Here is an 18,341-nt window from a genome sequence, read left to right as displayed (position 1 = left end):
TGAGCAAGGGGGCAGCCGCCCCCGCAGCGCGAACAGACCTGAGTGGGAACTCCTTAGAGTTCCAGGGACATAACAGTTGACCCTTATTACATTCTTGGCAGGATTTGACTTCCTGTCTCAGGAACTTCTCTGGAGTTTTTTTCCCCTCCTTTGCTGGTACTTTGCTTGTGTGGAGGGACCATTCAAAGTTACAGTGGCACTGAAAAAAGTGATTTATGACCATTTTTCACACTTACGACTGTTGCAGCATCCCCACAGTCACGAGAGGCCAGGCGAGGAGATGCGTGCCTCGATGTGAGTGATATTGAGTGGGCCATACCCAGCCAATAACATGACCACCAAGCCACACCTACCACCTAAGCCACGCCCACAGAACGGGTTGTTAAAAAATTTGAATCCCACCCCTGGGTGTGGCCTAATTTGTGGGTATGGCTTGGTGGTCACGTGACTGGCTGGGTGTGGCTTGTATGTAGATATTGTAAATATTTATGTAAATATTGATATATTTTTTTATTAAAAAAGAGCAGCTTTTATCCCAAATCAGGCAAAGCAGGCAGGCAGATTGAGTTGCTTGCAGAATCACAGAGTCCCTCAGAAATCTACGTTTCTGCCATCTGCTGCCTGAGTCAGTGGCGTGATTTGCCGGTTCTCCGAACTGCGCAGAATCATAACAACCGGTTCTGCAGAACTGGTCTGAACAGGTAGAATCCCGCCCCTGGCCGATGGGGTCCAAAGATCAGAGAGATCAAGAAATCCTTCTAGGCCAATGTTTTCCAATCTGATCAACTTGGAGTTGGGTGGACTTCAACGCCCAGAATTGGGAGTTGAAGTCTATCCATCTTCAAGTTGTCAAGTTGAGAGACATTTGTTTTAAAGAGATCCCGCCCTCTTGGTCCACTGGAAAAGGACAGTCCGCGGCCTTTAGAAAGGATGGAGTGATAAACAGGAGGAAATAAAACAGTACGGCTCAATCCGGAAGCGTCTGATGGGGCTCATTTGATTTTGGACCTCCGTTTGCAGGTTTCTGGTGTCTTTCTCCAGCTTTGTGGCCTCTCTGCAGGAGGCATCCATTCTGGCTTGGGACCAACATGGGCCTTGCCTTTAAAATATGGAGGACCAGGCCACCTGGCTGTAATCGGTGCCCTCTGCCAGGTGGACGAAAGACCCTATGTGAGGGGCACTCACATTGCAGAACTGGTCAGAAGGGCCCAGCCAGCTGTTATTTATTTATAAAATGTATTGGCCTCCCATGTTATCCTGAAGGCAGAGGTCTCCAAACTTGGCAACTTTAAGACTTCTGGACTTCAACTCCCAGAATTCTCCAGCCAGCTAGAATTCTGGGAGTTGAAGTCCAGAAGTCTTAAAGTTGCCAAGTTTGGGGACTCCTGCCCTAAGATAATTCTGGGAGGCTTATGATTATATATCTATATCTATATCTATATCTATATCTAAATCTATATATCTATATCTAAATCTATATCTAAATCTATATCTATATCTATATCTAAATCTATATCTATATCTATGACATTCAGCTTTGTTCGGGTATTTTCCCACGTCATTGTGGTTGTGCTTTTAAAGTTGTAGCAACGTTTCAGCAGAATCTCATCTGCCATCATCAGGCTTCTGTATCTATATCTATATCTATATCTATCTATCTATATCTATCTATCTATATCTATATCTATATCTATATCTATATCATCTATCTATCTATCTATCTATCTATCTATCTATCTATCAACTATCTATCTATCTGGCTATCCTATATCTATCTATCTATCTATCTATCTATCTATCTATCTATCTATATCTATCTATCTATCTATCTATCTATCTATCCTTATCTATCTATCTATCTATCTATCTATCTATCTATCTATCTATCTATCTATCCTCCATCTATCTATCTATCTATCTATCTATCCTCTATCTATCTATCTATCTATCTATCTATCTATCTATCTATCTATCTCTATCTATCTATCCTCTATCTATCTATCTATCTATCTATCTATCTATCTATCTATCTATCTATCTATCTATCTATCTCTATCTATATCTATCTATCTATCTATCTATCTATCTATCTATCTATCTATCTATCTATCTATCTATCTATCTATCTATCTATCTATCTATCTATCTATCTATCTATCTATCTATCTATCTATCTGGTATTCAGCTTTGTTCGGGTATTTTCCCATGTCATTATAGTTGTGCTTTTAAAGTTGTAGCAATGTTTTGGCAGAATCTCATCTGCCATCATCAGGCTACACACACACACACACACACACACACACACACACACACTAGGTGGATACCTGTGCTTTGCTACAAAACTATGTGGTTGGGCTTAGTTTTTGGGGAGGAAAATAAGGGGGGCAAAAATTCTGCCTCTGCCTCCCAGCATTCATTGGTATTCATCTGGCTAGCGTCCTGTTAGTGTGTGAGAGTTAAGGGCTGTTTGGAAACTCAAAGAGTATTTGCTGTGTGAGCAAGAAAGAGACAGTAAGGAGCCCGGACGTGGCTTAGCTCAAGTGTTCTGTACTATAGCTGCTTGCTGCTGTGAAAGTGAAAGTGAAACTCCTCTCCTCTGCTTAAGTTTTGCATTGGGAACAGGTTTCTTTTCAGGTGGGGAGCAGAACTCCTTAGCATCAGAGCGTGTTAATAATAATAATAACATAGGAAATCCTAATGCTCTGACGGTCCTTTGGAAAAATCCTTTCTTAGTGAGCCCACAGAAGCCAAGAGGAACCGACGGGCCAAATTTCAAGTTTGTAGGCTTGACGGTTCTGGAGATTTTGTGATGGTGCCTGAGGGGGTCTTTCGCTTTTGGATAGATAGCTCTCTTTTACCCATACCGTTAAAACATAAATAAAACCAGCACTGAAACCTAAAGACACGTGGGGAGGGCAAGGGCAGAGTTGGGGGGGGAGATGGGATGACCCCCTCCACTGGGCTGTCCCCCTCCCCCAATGAGATCCCAACCAAACTGGCAGAGCCACATCCAGCGACACGCAGGGAGAGGCAGTCCGGGGGGGGCGGCCGCAGCAGCAGTACCTGGTTGTTGTTGTCCCAGTTCTCCTTCTCCGTCCAGTCCTTATGGGTCCGCACGTACCACCACTGGATCTCCAGCGAGTAGGAAGGGGAGCTGCTGCCGCGGAAGGAACAGGCCATCTCCACATCCTCACCCGCCCGGGCCGTCATATCGTGAGGGGTCTCGGTGAAAAAGGCTGCAAGGGAAACCAAGATGAGTTAGGGCGAGGTTGCACCCGGGATAGCCCATCAATCAATCAGTCAATCGGTTAGAATAGAGCCCATCAATCAATCGATCAGTCAATCGGTTAGAATAGAGCCCATCAATCAATCGATCAGTCAATCGGTTAGAATAGAGCCAATCAATCAATCAATCAATCAGTCAATCGGTTAGAATAGAGCCAATCAATCAGTCAATCGGTTAGAATAGAGCCAATCAATCAATCTATCAGTCAATCGGTTAGAATAGAGCCAATCGATCAGTCAATCGGTTAGAATAGAGCCAATCAATCAATCTATCAGTCAATCGGTTAGAATAGAGCCAATCAATCAGTCAATCGGTTAGAATAGAGCCAATCAATCAATCAATCAGTCAATCGGTTAGAATAGAGCCAATCGATCAGTCAATCGGTTAGAATAGAGCCAATCAATCAATCTATCAGTCAATCGGTTAGAATAGAGCCAATCGATCAGTCAATCGGTTAGAATAGAGCCAATCAATCAATCTATCAGTCAATCGGTTAGAATAGAGCCAATCAATCAGTCAATCGGTTAGAATAGAGCCAATCAATCAATCAATCAGTCAATCGGTTAGAATAGAGCCAATCAATCAGTCAATCAGTTAGAATAGAGCCAATCAATCAGTCAATCAGTTAGAATAGAGCCAATCAATCAATCGATCAGTCAATCAGTTAGAATAGAGCCAATCAATCAGTCAATCGGTTAGAATAGAGCCAATCAATCAATCGATCAGTCAATCAGTTAGAATAGAGCCAATCAATCAATCGATCAGTCAATCAGTTAGAATAGAGCCAATCAATCAGTCAATCGGTTAGAATAGAGCCAATCAATCAATCAATCAGTCAATCGGTTAGAATAGAGCCAATCAATCAGTCAATCGGTTAGAATAGAGCCAATCAATCAATCAATCAATCAGTCAATCGGTTAGAATAGAGCCAATCAATCAGTCAATCGGTTAGAATAGAGCCAATCAATCAGTCAATCGGTTAGAATAGAGCCAATCAATCAATCAATCAATCAGTCAATCGGTTAGAACAGAGCCAATCAATCAATCAATCAATCAGTCAATCGGTTAGAATAGAGCTGGGAGGGACCTCAGAGGTCTTCTAGTCCACCCCACACACCCCGCTCAAGCAGGAGACCCTATCCCCATTTCAGACGAGTGGCTCTCCAGTCTCTTCTTAAAAGCCTCCAGTGACGGAGCGCCCCCAGGATTTCTGGTGGCGAGCAGTTCCACTGGTGAATCGTCCTCCCTGTTACGAAGTTTCTCCTTAATTCCAGGTTGCTTCTCTCCTTGATTGAGTTTCCGCCCATTATTTTCCGGTGCTTTGGAGAATAAGTTGACCCCTTCCTCTTTAGGGCAGCCCCTCAAATACTGGAATCCTGTTGTTATCCTGTCCCCCCACCGAGTCCTTCTCTTCTCTGGGACTGGCCAAACCCCAAATCCTCCAACTGTTCTTCCTATATTTTAGCCTCCAGGCCTTTTAATCGTCTTGATTTCTCTTCTCTGTCCTTTTTTTCCACAGTCCCAACCTCTTTTTTGTAATGTGGGTGACCAAAACTGGATGCAGGATTCCAGGTGTGGAATTACTAAGGTTTTATAAAGTAGGAGAATCCGGTGTGACTTCAGAGCAACCCAGCATCCAGGGTTGAAGGGCGGGTCAAGGACCACCCCGCCAAATCTCCACTTCCTGAAATCATAAGCTGGGAGTAAGGGCTGGAGCAGGGGGTCTCCAACCTTGGCAACTTTAAGCCAGACGGACTTCAACTCCCAGAATTCCCCAGGCAGCTTTGCTGGGAGTTGAAGTCCTCCAGGTTTCAAGTTGACAAGGTTGGAGACCCCTGGGCTGGAGGGAAATCTCTCCCCTTTTCCCCCTTTTTCCATTCCTCAAACCATGAAAAAAAAACAAACCCGCAACCCAGAGTTGCCAATCACTTCCCAGCCCTCCAGCTAATTAGCCATCTTCTTTCAAATGATTAATCAATTAGCCAATTAAAATAAATACTACAGTAGCTCAGGGTAGGGGCTATCTGGAGAATATACAATTAAGACGGCAATTGCTCTTGACTAAATAACACAGACAAGCCAGCATTGTTGGGGAAATCAGTCGGTCGGGCAGGGATTGTCAGGAAATTGGTCCCGCGGTCCCACCGGCGTGCCCGGCTCCGCCGGCCGGCGAGAACAGCCTCAGGTCTAGCCCGAGAACTGGCTGGGAAGAAAACGAAATAACGCCACCACCGATGCCTAAAGACGACCGGGGTTTGCACAATGGGTGTAGGCAGGGGTGGGATTCCAAAATTCCAGCAACCGGTTCGCTGCCCAGTTGCTGGTTGGGCATGGCCATGGTGGGCGTGGCCTACTGGTACTTCCGGTTTGGCCATTTTTCCCCTTCCCCATAGTCCGGAGGCTTCCCTCAGGCCTCGGGGAGGGCAAAAATGGCCTCCCCGGGCTCTGGAGGTCCTCCAGAAACTGGAAACGGGCCTGTTTCCAGACTTTTGGTACTTCCAGAAAGCTCATTCCATCCCCCCTCCCAGAGCCTCACAAACCCTGCACTTACCTGCATCGAAAATGGGCTGTATGGAAACTTCTGGGAGGGGCGGGGTGGGACGGGTGAGGCCAGCTGGCCAGTTCAACTACCAGTTCAGCAAAACAGATGCAAATTTAACATCCTGTTCGCCCAAACCAGTCTGAACTGGTAGAATCCCAGCTCTGAGTATAGGAGAAGAGCAGGCAGAAGGGGCGGTGGAATTAAACAAGTCATTAGCCCGGAGTCCTGTTATTCCCACAGACGGTCTAAGTCTTTTTTTTTTTTTAAATAAAGTTTTATTTGGGTTTTCACACATACAAAATATAAGTAAAACATCTTTTTTTGAAAATAGCATGGTCCCGGGTTGAACTTCTTTATACAGACACAAAACTCAATTTCATGCTCCTTTTTGTGTTCTATTCCATATCTTATACTATTCTACATTTTCTATATAGTTTCTCCCCTCTTTTAATTTTCTCAAGTTTATTCTGATTATCTCATCTCAATTCAAATCATTATATTTATACTTTTGTCTGTTCTGTTTCAATTTCATATTACCTTTTCTCATTAAACAAATTTTCTCCTGTAGTTACTAATTGGAGTATGACACCTTTATATCTTTTAATTACATCCATTCAACTCTTATTTAAACTGCAATGTATACCTTAAGGTTATGACCTTCAATATAATACATAATACATAACGTCCGATTGAATTCTGCTTGGTACATTCTTATAATACACACTAAATTCTTTAAAAAAGAAAGAAAGAAAGAAAGATTGTAAATCTATGTAATTATAAACCCTCATTCCATTCCAGTTCAGTTCTATCATTAATAATCATTAAAATCTTAACATCTTTAACACTTCTTTTCAATTAAATATCATACTTCCTTAAAAACACATATAATCTCCATAATTATTTTTCCCTTATTTCTCTTCACATATGTTTTATAAATCATTAAATATACCTTTTGTTACATTTATTTATTGACAAGCATTCCACTGAATTACGATAGCTATTTTATCAGACATTTTAATCATACATTGTTTCATATTTTCTAGTTATTTCTGCTTCTAATATAACCATACTATCTTATGTACCTTTGCAGAATCCCTTTTTCTATTAAGTTTTCACCCATTATCTCTAAATAGGCCCTGTTTCTCTATATTTTTCTTCTGTCCTTTATAACGTCTTTTCCTTTCTTTCTTCTCTCTCATCTTCTCTCTCCCCTTTTTACCCCCTTGTCTCTCTAGTTCTAATTCTCTCTTCTGCATTTCCCTCTTCTGTTGCTTTCTGATTTTATACTTATTTTTCACTCTATTTTTTTTGAGTTGTTTTTTGCAATCTTAAACTTTCCATTCTCTTTCCCCCTTTCCTTTTTTCCCCCACCTAAGATTACTTGTTCATTAAAGATGGCTTCTTCTTTGTCACAATCTTCTTGTTCTGCAGGCATTTCTTGTTGTCTCTCATAGATCCAAATCTCCATTTCTAAAAACTGAAATACGAAGCCAAAAGAACCTCGCCCTTCTTGTGCATCTTCTTTGGACTTTTTAAGTTCCATTTTCAGTTCTTCTAAAAGTGGAGCCATTTTAAACAGTTTTAAACAACCACCCAATTGATTTTAGTCATTCAAAACAATAACCAAGAATCCAAAAATCATCAAGTAATCTAGATAGTCCCGAGTTATATCTTCTTGTTTCTTTTTTGACTTTCTCTTCCTGGGGTTTTTGTTGCGATATTTCAGTTAGAATGTATCTTTTGGAAGTCTTGTTGAGATTTTGCTGTAAATTCTTTTTTAATTCCAGGCAGTCTCCTCCCTTCCAGATCCTGCCCTTTTATTCTTTTTCTCTCCTTTCCTGTTTTCAAAAGCTTTTAATTATCCAGAAATCTTTATTATCCCTTTGACTTTATTTTCAGCATTAAATGCCTATTGATGTCAAATTGGATTTTTTTCCAATTTCTTGCTTAAGTCTCTTAGCTGTCAGTATAGGAAAAGGAGAAAACCAAATCTTTTCCCTTTTCTCTCTCCTTCACAGCTTAAAAATCTTCTTAGGGAACAATGTTGTTGTTTTTTAACAGTTTCAATTCCAGGGTACCTTATTTGTTGCTTTTGCTGTTTGACCCGGTCAACCAAAACTTTCTCTTCTTATCTTCCTCCTGCACATTCTTTACTGGTCGAGTTCTTCTTTGTGGTGGCCATTTCTGACCACCACTGCAACTGCCTTTGGGAAAGGGAGTAATGGCCAGCTGGGGAGGAGAGATGTGGCTCTCCTCAACCTTGCTGGCAGTCTCCCCCCTCTTCACCACCTCTATGGGGTGGCTTAGCCCCGAAACCAGCCGGCTCAGGCCGCTCCAGCGGCAAGCACGGATCGAAGCCTCACAGAGACGAGGTTTCGGTCTGTCGCTGAAGAAGCTCAAACCGGAAGTCCCCCCACAAACGGTCTAAGTCTTAACTCCTCTTGAATTTTGTTGACTCTAATTTAGTGCTAATTGTTGCTGACCGTTAGTCAACTTGATTCTTGTTTATAGGCATGAGCGCAATAAATCAACTTAATGAGGAACTCAATGCGCACTCCAATTTTCCCTGCCTGATGATCAGAGTTTGCAGCACATCTGACCAGCACACAAGTAAATAATTCAGCAGGATTCGTTTTGCATAAGAAACTTCTTTATATAAAATATGTCAAGTCATAAAACATTTCTATGGCCATTTTAGAGTTGCCAACAGAAAGGGAGGGAAAGGGGTCTGAAAGAGCAGCGCGGCAGCTTGCAAATCAAAAGTGTATTCCATAAATAGTTTTTGAGAGATAGTAATTAGGTGACTGAAGTTTCTGCCGTGCAAATATCTAACCGGAGAGCACGATTGATGCCTCTGGGCTATGGAGGTGTCCCATTGGAGGATATGAATTACGATACACCCAGGGGGTGGGTGGAAAACCAGGGTCAAGGGTGACAATGAATTATGTGTCTCAGAGTCGGCTACACCCAGGCAATGCCAGACATGTGAACTCCCAATAAATCCTTTTGAAGTTTTGGAAGTTTTGGCTCGAGACTCATGATTTAAATGGGGTGACTGCTGGAATCCTGACAGCCAGCCATGTAATTGGGAAAAGGGGAGGCATTTAGGAATTACACGTGTAGAAACAGGGCAGGGTGCTGATTGTATACCCTTGTAGTCACCATTCTGCCCTTTTCACACACGCAACACATACCCACACAATGGATACTTGTAATTCAGGCCCTCCAAACTGAACCCCTGCCCTCTTGTGTAGCGGAATACTGAGAACCAAGTCCTCCCACCTACAACCATTCCTTTTAGTGACCCGTTGGAAGTTACAGTGGCACTGAAAAAAAAAATGACGTAGGATCGTTGTTCACACTGACTACCATTGCAGGGTCAAAATTCAGGGGGCTGGGCAACTGATTCGTATTTATGATAGTCGCTGTGTCGTTCCTCCCGGGGCCACGGGATCCCCTTTTGAGATCTTCTGACAAAGTCAACGAGGAAGCCGGATTCACTTAAGGACTGTGGGACTGACTTAACTACTGCAAGGACTCGCTTATCAACAGGTGGCAAGAAAGGTTGTGAAATGGAGAAAAAACATTCAATGAACAACTGTCACGCTCAGCAACAGAAATGCTAGAATTAATTGTGGACATAAGCCGAGGACTGCCTGTATTTGTCTCTCCATTCATTTGTCTGAACTGGTATATGGGCTGGACTAGAAGACCTCCAAGGTCCCTTCCAGCTCTGTTATTCTGTTCTGTTCTGTTCTGTTCTGTTCCATTCCATTCTATTTTCTCTTCTCTTCTCTTCTCTTCTCTTCTCTTCTCTTCTCTTCTCTTCTCTTCTCTTTTCTTCTCCTCCCCTCCCTTCCCTTCCCTTCTCTTCCTACTATCTATTCTATTCATATTATCTATTCTATTTATATTTCTATTTCATTCCCTTCCCTTCCCTTCCCCTATTCTATTCTATTCTATTCTATTCTATTCTATTCTATTCTATTCTATTCTATTCTATTCTATTCTATTCTATTCCTACTCTATTCTATTCTCTAGGAGGGATAGATTCTGGGTCTATTAATAGCTTATTTTGGTTCTTGGAATGTTAATCATAATATGATAATATTATAAATAGTGTTAATTAATAATATTGTTTTCATGTTTTCCTTTCATTCAATTTCTGGGAAGTCCATGATGTCCTTAGGCAGCCCCAAATCTACTCCATGCATGCAAATCCTAACAGCACCCCCATGCCCACGCAGAGGGTGGCATTTTCCTACAGGACTTTTTGGAGGCCCATAGTAACAGTGGTCGAAGTGGCTTTAGAGGTCTTGTAGTCCAACCCTCTGCTTGAGCAGGGGAACTTAAACCAGGGGTATCCAACCTTGGCATTTAGAACCCAGGCTGGCTCAGGAATTCTAGGACATGAAGTCCACAAGCCTTAAAGTTCCCAAGGTTGGGCACCATTAACGCTATACCATTCTGGACAAACAGTAGTCCAATCTCTTCTTTAAAACCTCCAGTGATGCAGCGCCCACAACTTCTGGAGGCCAGCAGTTCCACTGGTCAATTGTCCTCACTGTTAGGAAGTTTCTCTTTAGTTCTAGGTTGCTTCTCTCCTTGGTAAATTTACACCTGTTGTGTCTCGTCCTGCCCTCGGGCGCCTTGGAGACTAGAACAGAACCAAAAAACAGAGTTGGAAGGAACCTTAGAGATCTTCTAGCCTGACCCCCTGCTCAAGAAAGAGGCCCTATTTCAGACAAGCTTCCCCCTGCCCAAAGGAGGAGGTGACCCTATACCATTTCAGACAAATGGCCATCCAAACTCTTCTTGAAAACCTAACCATCTTTTGACGGTTCTGTATTCTGTACAGCGATAGATTTTGTCTTCTGTACAGATGCAGATAGATAAACTCAACAAAACATTCATACAAAGTCTTTATTATCGGTCCATCAGGTATCCTCATAACTCACATTTGTGATGAAGTTCTTCTTAACGTCCAAATCTTTTGCATATCTGTCTTGTAGGCAAAAAGATGGTTATCTCCTTATCCCTTTCCTCCCATCTTGTAGTTACCAGGAGTCCATGAGTTCAGGCAAGAGTGAAGAAACCTCCCCCAACCCATCGAGGCTCAATTTAGTGACCAATCAGGATTACAGATGTGGCCACGTGACATGGACTACATTTCCCAGGATACCTTAACTACATTTACCATGATGCATTCCCTTAAGGGGACAGCTCACAATTGCTACCTAACTATCCAATTCCCATATGCTGGCTGGACAGCACCCACCCCCCACCCCACCCCGAAAATAATTTTGGAGGGAAGCCATTCCACTGGCGCAGTGGTGGGATTCTACCCGTTTCCCTACAGTTTCAGTGATCGCGCATTTCGCACATGCACCTTTCCAAACACCAGCTGAGGCTCAGCTGAGAGGACAAAGAAAAGGTGGGTGTGAGGGCCGATTCTGTGCTTTTCTCTCTTTTCTCCTCTCAGCTGATCGACGGAGGCTTTTTAAAATACTGGTTGGCCAAACTGGTAGCAATTTTTGCTACCGGATTGCTCAAACCATGCCAAACCGGAAAGCATTTCACCATGGCACCGGGGAATTGTTCTCACTGTCAGGAAATCATTTCTTATTTCTAGGCTGGTTCTCCAGGTTGGCCCAGACTTAAGAAACCACAACGAAGCCACGGGCATCGTTTGCACAAGCCGGCCAAGTGCCACCAGTTTTATCCAAGCATCCTGTCTCCCTGGTGACCCATATCTGTCATCCTGGGGAGGGTGGGGAAGGCCGGGGTCTCGCACACTGGACCAGGCGCCACAGCCTCCCCTGAGTCCCTTCATCAGTCCAAGGAGCAAATTAGCAGCAAGCTTGACGGAAAAGGCTAATACCCTTAATACGTCTTTGTCCCCTGGAGCTGGAGAAATCTCAAACAGTTATCGCTTTCCTTTAATCCATCTTAACAGGGCGCAGTGGAAAATACAGCACGAGGGGCTTAATGAGGCCACCCCATCTCCTGGCTGGTTTTACAAGATAATTTCTTTCTTTCTCTCTCTCTCTCTCTCTCTCACATTCTCTCTCTCTCTCTTTCTCTCTCTCTGTAGTTCTCTTTCGCTTGGAAATCCACGCAGCTCCTTGACCAATGGGGAGCAGGCACAACACAGGCAGCTAGCTCTTCCAGGATCTGGGGCTGCAGCAGCAGAAGAGAAAGTCAGTCTTGGAAGGGACCTTGGAGGTCAACTAGTCCAATCCCCCACCCCACTCAAGCAGGAGACCCTCTACCATTTCAGACAAGTGGCTGAAAAGTCTCTTCTTAAAATCCTCCAGTGTTGAAGCACCCACAACTTCTGGTGGCAAGTAGTTCCACTGGTTAATTGTGCTCCCTGTCAGGAAATTCCTCCTTATTCCCAAGTTGAATCTCTCATGGATCAGTTTCTGTTAGGAATATGAGTCACCTAACAGCTATTTGGGTTAGAAATATATAAACCAGGATAAACATTTTAAAACTGTATCTTTAAGAAAATGCAAAACTGTAATTAGGTGTGGTTTCTCAAACGGCCATAAGATGGAGCCAGAAATCTGGTTTGTATTAGTCTTAGTCTCAGAAGAGAGTGTGTCTGAGTGAGTATCTCTGTTTCCTTCTGTTGGAAAGTATTGCCGTTCCTCCATTTTTCCTAACTGATATTACTGGATTTGATGAAAGTCTGATGCTGAACTGTTTTTGACACTGGACTTTGTTATTGGATTATCCCTGGATTGAAAACTGACTGATTTACCTGTGAATGACTTTGGATTGCTTATTTTGGACTTTGCTTAAACCTTTCTGGAAGTAAAAACCTACATTTACTGTACAGTGTATCTGTGTGCTGTATGTGTATTATTCAAACACTCCTCTCAAATACGTCTCCCTGTATGCGCTCGTTCTCCTAACGGGGAATTACCTCAACAGTTTCCATCCATTATTATTCCTTATCTGGCCTTCAGGTGCCTTGGAGAATAATTGGATCCCCTTCTTCTTTGGGGCAGCCCCTCAAATACTGGAAGGTTGCTCTCCTGCCCCCCTTGGTCCTTCTCTTCTCTAGACCGGCAAAACCTAAACCCTGCAACCGTTCTTCATATGTTTAGGCCTTTATTTCTCTTAGTTGCCCTTATTGGAATTTCCTCCCAGAGTCTCAATTTCTTTTTTGCAATGTGGGGACCGAAACTGGGTGCAGGTTTCCAGGTGGGGGTGTTCTGAAGCGGTACGACTTCGTGTGATTTTGATTTTAGGCCTCTGATTACACAACCCAGGATTGTGTTGGCTTTCTTGGCTCCTGTAAAAGTGCACCGCTCTCTCCTCCCCTCCCCTTTGCAGCTGGAGAAATTAAGGAGGGTCCCTCCTGAGATCTTTGCCGGGCCCTCATGCCTGCTGTGGACTCAGCCGCCTTTTCTCTGATTATGGCCTAGTCTGTGTCTTTCCCTTCTGTCACCTCCAAGCCTCCTTCCCAGTGAGTGGGCTGGCCCAGACAGGATCCCCTTAGGAGGTTTTCCCCCAGGGCCAAAGTGTTCCTCCTTCCAACAGGTGGGTGGGTGTACACAACTTCTCCCCCTACCCTGGGGTTGAACAGCCTTGCGTGTGCTGTGGGTTGTGTCTTGCATAGAATACACACACACACACAAGGGCGGGGATTGGATTACAGGCAGAGGTGGTATTCAGCCAGTTCAGATCAGTTCTGGAGAACCGGTAGCGGAAATTTTGAGTAGTTTGGAGAACCGGCCAATCCCACCTGACTGGCCCCGCCAACCTCATCTCTTCTCTGCCTCCCATTGAGTCCCAGCTGATTGGTTGGGTCATCTTTGGTTGCCCTGCACAGGAGAACAGAGCTGGAAAGCAGGTTAGTGGGGTGGGGAGGGAATGGGATATTACACTAACCTTCCCCTGCCCTGCCCACCAATCCATGCCACGCCCACCAAGCCACACCCACAGAACACCCTGCCCACCAAGCCACACACACAGCGGATCGGCTGGGTCTCCTTTGGTTGCCCCGCACAGGAGAACGGAGCTGGAAAGCAGGTTAGTGGGGTGGGGAGGAAATGGGGATTTTGCAGTATCCTTCTTCTGCCATGCCCACCAAGCCATGCCAACAAAGCCATGCCCACAGAACCGGTAATAATTTTTTTTTAATCCCACCGATTACTCGGTTCTACCCTCAAATTGTGACTTTTTTGAACCGTTCTCCCTGTAGACTCCCCCAAACAGACTACAACCAGTTGGGCTAGATTCCCCCATTAATCAGGGTGCCTGTATCTGGTGCTGTGGCCTATCGGCCTCCAGCCTCTCCAGCAGCTGAATCAGCGGAGGAGGAGGAGGAAGGGAGGAGGAGGAGGAGGAGGAGGAGGAGGAGGAGGAGGAGGAGGAGGAGGAGGAGGAGGAGGAGGAGGAGGCATGGGAGTCAGGGTCAGCATCAGGGTAACCTGAGAGCTCCTGGGGGTGGGGAGAGGAATGGAGCTGCCAGAGAGAGAGAGAGAGAGAGAAAGGGAGGGAGGGAGAGAGAGAGAGAGAGGGAGGCAGGCAGAGCCTGAGCTGTTCATCAGCCCTCAGATAGGGAGTCAACAGCCCCCAGGTCTGGAGTTGACTGATGAGGAAGAGGAGGAAGAAGCTGGGTCCAGTGTCTGACTCGCAGCTGCACAGAAGGCAGAGGAGAGGAGAGCAGTGGAAATCTATGGGCCGGACCTTGGGACGGAAGAGCCAGGTCTGGAGGTGGCTGATGAGGAAGAGGAGGAACAGCTGGCTCCAGTGCCTGACAAACGGATTCGCAGAAGGCAGAGGAGAGGAGAGCAGGGGAAACCTATGGGCCGGTCCTTGGGATGGAAGAGCCACTGCTGCTGGCGAAGCCCACCCTGGCTCTGGGGATCAAAGGCCGGGGGCAGAGATGAATAGATGTGCCAGACAACTGTCCATCTCCCGGACGGACACACTTGTTAGCCTGCTCTGTGTGTGTGTGTGTGTGTGTGTGTGTGTGTGTGTGTGTGAAAGAGAGACATTTTGCCGGGACTGTCGGCGCTCCTAATAAAGAAATCATTGATTTAACTACAGAGAGTTGGTCGTGTTTGGGGATCCGGATCAGAACATCCTAGTCTTTTCAAGGCATTTTTAAACCAGAGGGCACCCCTTCTCCCCTCCTCCCAGGTACAGGCTTGGCCTCAAGAGGGAGGGAAGCAGGACAAGCATCCCCCCAAACCCCAGCCTGGACAGAGTGGTCATTGGCTAAGAGCCCTGCTGGCTGGGAATTCTGGGTAGCGTAGTCCTGGCACAGCTTTTGTCGGTCCAGAGAGGGTCTCTTGACCTGAAACGGCCTGGATATGTTCAAGAGGGACATCAAGCCCCTTCGGTCTGTCTCTATGTTGGGGAGGGGCTTTTCTCCAAGCCCCCACCCCACCCACTCATCTAACACACACGGGGGGGTCCTCTCTACCCCGCACACCCTTCCCTTCTTCACGCACAGCTGCTCAGGAGAAGCTGTTTTAATTATCCTGTTTAAGGAGCCCGCTTGCCCCCCCCCGGCCCCCCCACCCCCCCCACCCAGCTCTGCAGCATGGATCTGAAGGACTCTGAAGACAATTAAGGCAGGAGAAAAGCAGGAGGGTGGGGGAGAGCCCCCCCCACTCTTTTCCCGGCCAGCTTTCCTTGGGGAGCCGCCATCTTAAGGAACCTCAGGGCTTTGCTGTGCACAAAGCCACCTGGCTGGGGGAACACGGGGGCTTCCCTGGATGTGTGGGGCGGGGATGGGGAGGGCGGGGGTGGGGCGGGGTGGGGTGGGGTGGTTAGGAAACCCCTTTCTCATGTTTCTCAACCTCGGTTGCTTGAAGAGACTCCAACTCCCAGGATTCCCCAGTCAACCCTGTCTGGTTTTTCCCCCCTTTTAATCTCTAGAGGAGAGAGAGTGCAGAGGAAGGGACTGCAAGAGAGTAAGCAGGCCACAGTTATATCTGTCTGTCTGTCTGTCTGTCTGTGTAAGAGATTCTTGCAAGAGGCACCGAAAACAACTGATTCTTGTAATTTGTTGCCGCAGATTCCTAACCGTAGCTTCCTCCTCCTCCTCCTCCTCCTCCTCCTCCTCCTCCTCCCACTCCCCCCAACAAAATCCCTTTTCCCTCAAAAGGGATGATAGGTGCTCCCAGCAAACAGGCAGGTACCAACCTTGAACACAGGGGAGAAGGGAAATGCATTGTCTCTGGGTTGGACTAGATGATCTTTGGGGGACCCCTCCCAGATCTGCAACCCTATGACGCTGCTGAGAACATCTGCCCCAAGGCTGGCAGGGGAGGAGACCCCAGTCTCCCCGCCTCTCCTCCTCCTCTTCCTCCTCCTCCTCCTCCTCCTCCTCCTTCTCCTTCTCCTTCTCCTTCTCCTCCTTCTTCTTCTTCTTCTTCCTCTTTTCTGTCTTTCTCTCTTTCTCTTTTCTCTCTTGCTCTGTTTCTCTTTCTCTCTCTTCTCTCTCTCTCTTTCCCTCTTTCCTCTCTCTCTTCTTCTCTCTCTTTTCTCTCTTTCTCTCTCTCTCTCTTTTCTCTCTCTTTCTCTCTTTTCTCTCTCTCTCTTCTTCTCTCTCTTTTCTCTCTCTTTCTCTCTCTCTTTTCTCTTGCTCTTTCTCTCTCTCTCTCTCTCTGCTGTTTCTTTCTCTCTCTCTCGTCCCCCTCCCTCTCCCCCCTCTCTCTCATCTGACAGCCTCTTCCTTTTCTAGTTACAGCCTTTTTACACAATTTCTTCCCGCCCAGTTTTATCCAACTGTCTAATTAAATTGTCGGCTTCTAATATCCTCACCTAAAGTTGTTGTTGTTTTTTTGTGAGTGCCTGCATTGGATTTTCTGCAAATATGCAAAAAAAAAAAAAAAAGCAGAATTACCCTGGACATTCCGTTCGACACTTAACACAACACAATATTAATTAGCAGCATTTGCTGTTTCTTACACACACAAAAAAGGCAGGGATGTGAAAACAATAGGAAATCGGTGCTGAACATAATTGCAGCCGCCTTGGAGTAAAATAACATATATTTTTTTTAAACATCCTCACGGTGTAGTAGAACACCTGCACCTCAACAGATTATGCTTTTTTAAAAATTCTATTTTTTAAAATTCTCTACCAGGTCCTTTGCCTGCTTCTTCGTCTTGTACGTGGCATGAATTTCCTAGCTGCAGGAATGTCTGGGGGAGTGGGGGGGTCAAAAAAGTCAAAATGGCAGCTGCAAAGAGACGATAGAAGCTCAGCTTTTGTTTATATGCTTCTGCAATGAATGAAAGGTGAGAGCTCCATTTGCCAGCTGTGGCCGCCATCGCTTAAAACCCCTTCCTCTCCCTGTCGAGGTACGCATGATTGCAAGCCCTCAACTCGGATGAAAACAAAACACACAACATAAACCAAAGCAAATGAAAGTTTAGAGGGCGCTGCATTTCAAACAGGAATTTGACTCTTTTCTGCTTAGCGGAACTGTTTCCCATCAAATTAGAATTCGATTCCTGATCAATAGGTACAAATTCAATTTCACACCGGATTCCCCCTTGGCGCATGCCGTGTCATTTTTCTCCGACATTAAACCATCCTATTGACTACTCTGCCTCCGATCCATATTTGCAACGGACTGTAAAAGTTTAGAAAGTACAAGCAACCACTTTTTCCCTCCTGTTCTGTCTTCTTTTTCCTCGTTCTTCAGCCTCGTTCTTCTTTTAAAGCGGGAAGAGAGAGAGAGAATAGAATAACAGAGTTGGAAGGCACCTTGGAGGTCTTCTAGTCCAACCCCTTGCCCAGGCAGGAAACCCTACACAATTTCAGACAAATGGTTGTCCAATCTCTTCTTCGAAACGTCCAGTATTGGAGCATTCACAATTTCTAGTGGCAAATCGTTCCACGGGTTAATTGTTCTGACTGTCAGGAAATTCCTCCTTAGTTCTAAGTTGCTTCCCTCCTTGGTTAGTTTCCATCCGTTGCTTCTTGTCCTGCCTTCAGGAAAATAGATTGGCCCCCCAGCCCCTCAAATATTGGATTTTACATAATCTAAACTTTCATGGAAACCTGTTCCCACTTAATGCATTTAGCAAAAAGGATTCTGCTCAGCTTCAAATAAATTCATTCAATTTTATTTTTCTCGTATGATGACTAGGGCTCATCCGTTCGAACTGATAAACCATGAGGGACTCCCGCGTTTAAAATCGAGGAAATATCTTAAATAAAACATTTGTCAACTCATAAAATATTTCTCTGGTCTTTTAGAGTTGCCAACAGAAAGGGAGGGGGGGAGGAAAGGGGTTTGAAAGAGCAGTACGGCAGCTTGGAAACCAAAAGTGCATTCCATAAATGTTTTCAAAGATAGTTTCTAGGTGACTGAAGTTTCTGCTGTGCAAAATTCTAACTGGTGAGCATGATTGATGATTTTTGGCTATGGATGTGTCCCATTGGAGGATATGAATTAAGATATACCCAGGGAGTGCAGGGGGGAAAAACCAGGGTCAAGGGTGACAATGAATGATGTGTCTCAGAGTCGGCTGC

The 18,341-nt window shown here is 45.1% G+C and overlaps 1 protein-coding gene across 1 annotated transcript in view; it reads right to left on the bottom strand.

Moving 5' to 3' along the window:
* The window catches only part of VSTM2L (V-set and transmembrane domain containing 2 like), a 76,450-nt gene that overhangs the window by 28,947 nt on the left and 29,162 nt on the right, over positions 1-18,341 (bottom strand). The window contains 1 exon segment of the mRNA XM_087931964.1: positions 3,070-3,236. Within this exon segment, the coding sequence (XP_087788090.1) occupies positions 3,070-3,236 (167 nt within the window).

Source organism: Pseudonaja textilis, chromosome 3 (genome assembly GCF_049901715.1).
Source record: "Pseudonaja textilis isolate UNSWEBS1 chromosome 3, rPseTex1.2, whole genome shotgun sequence".
Classification (NCBI taxonomy): domain Eukaryota; kingdom Metazoa; phylum Chordata; class Lepidosauria; order Squamata; family Elapidae; genus Pseudonaja; species Pseudonaja textilis.
This window is presented reverse-complemented; position numbering and strand designations above follow the sequence as displayed.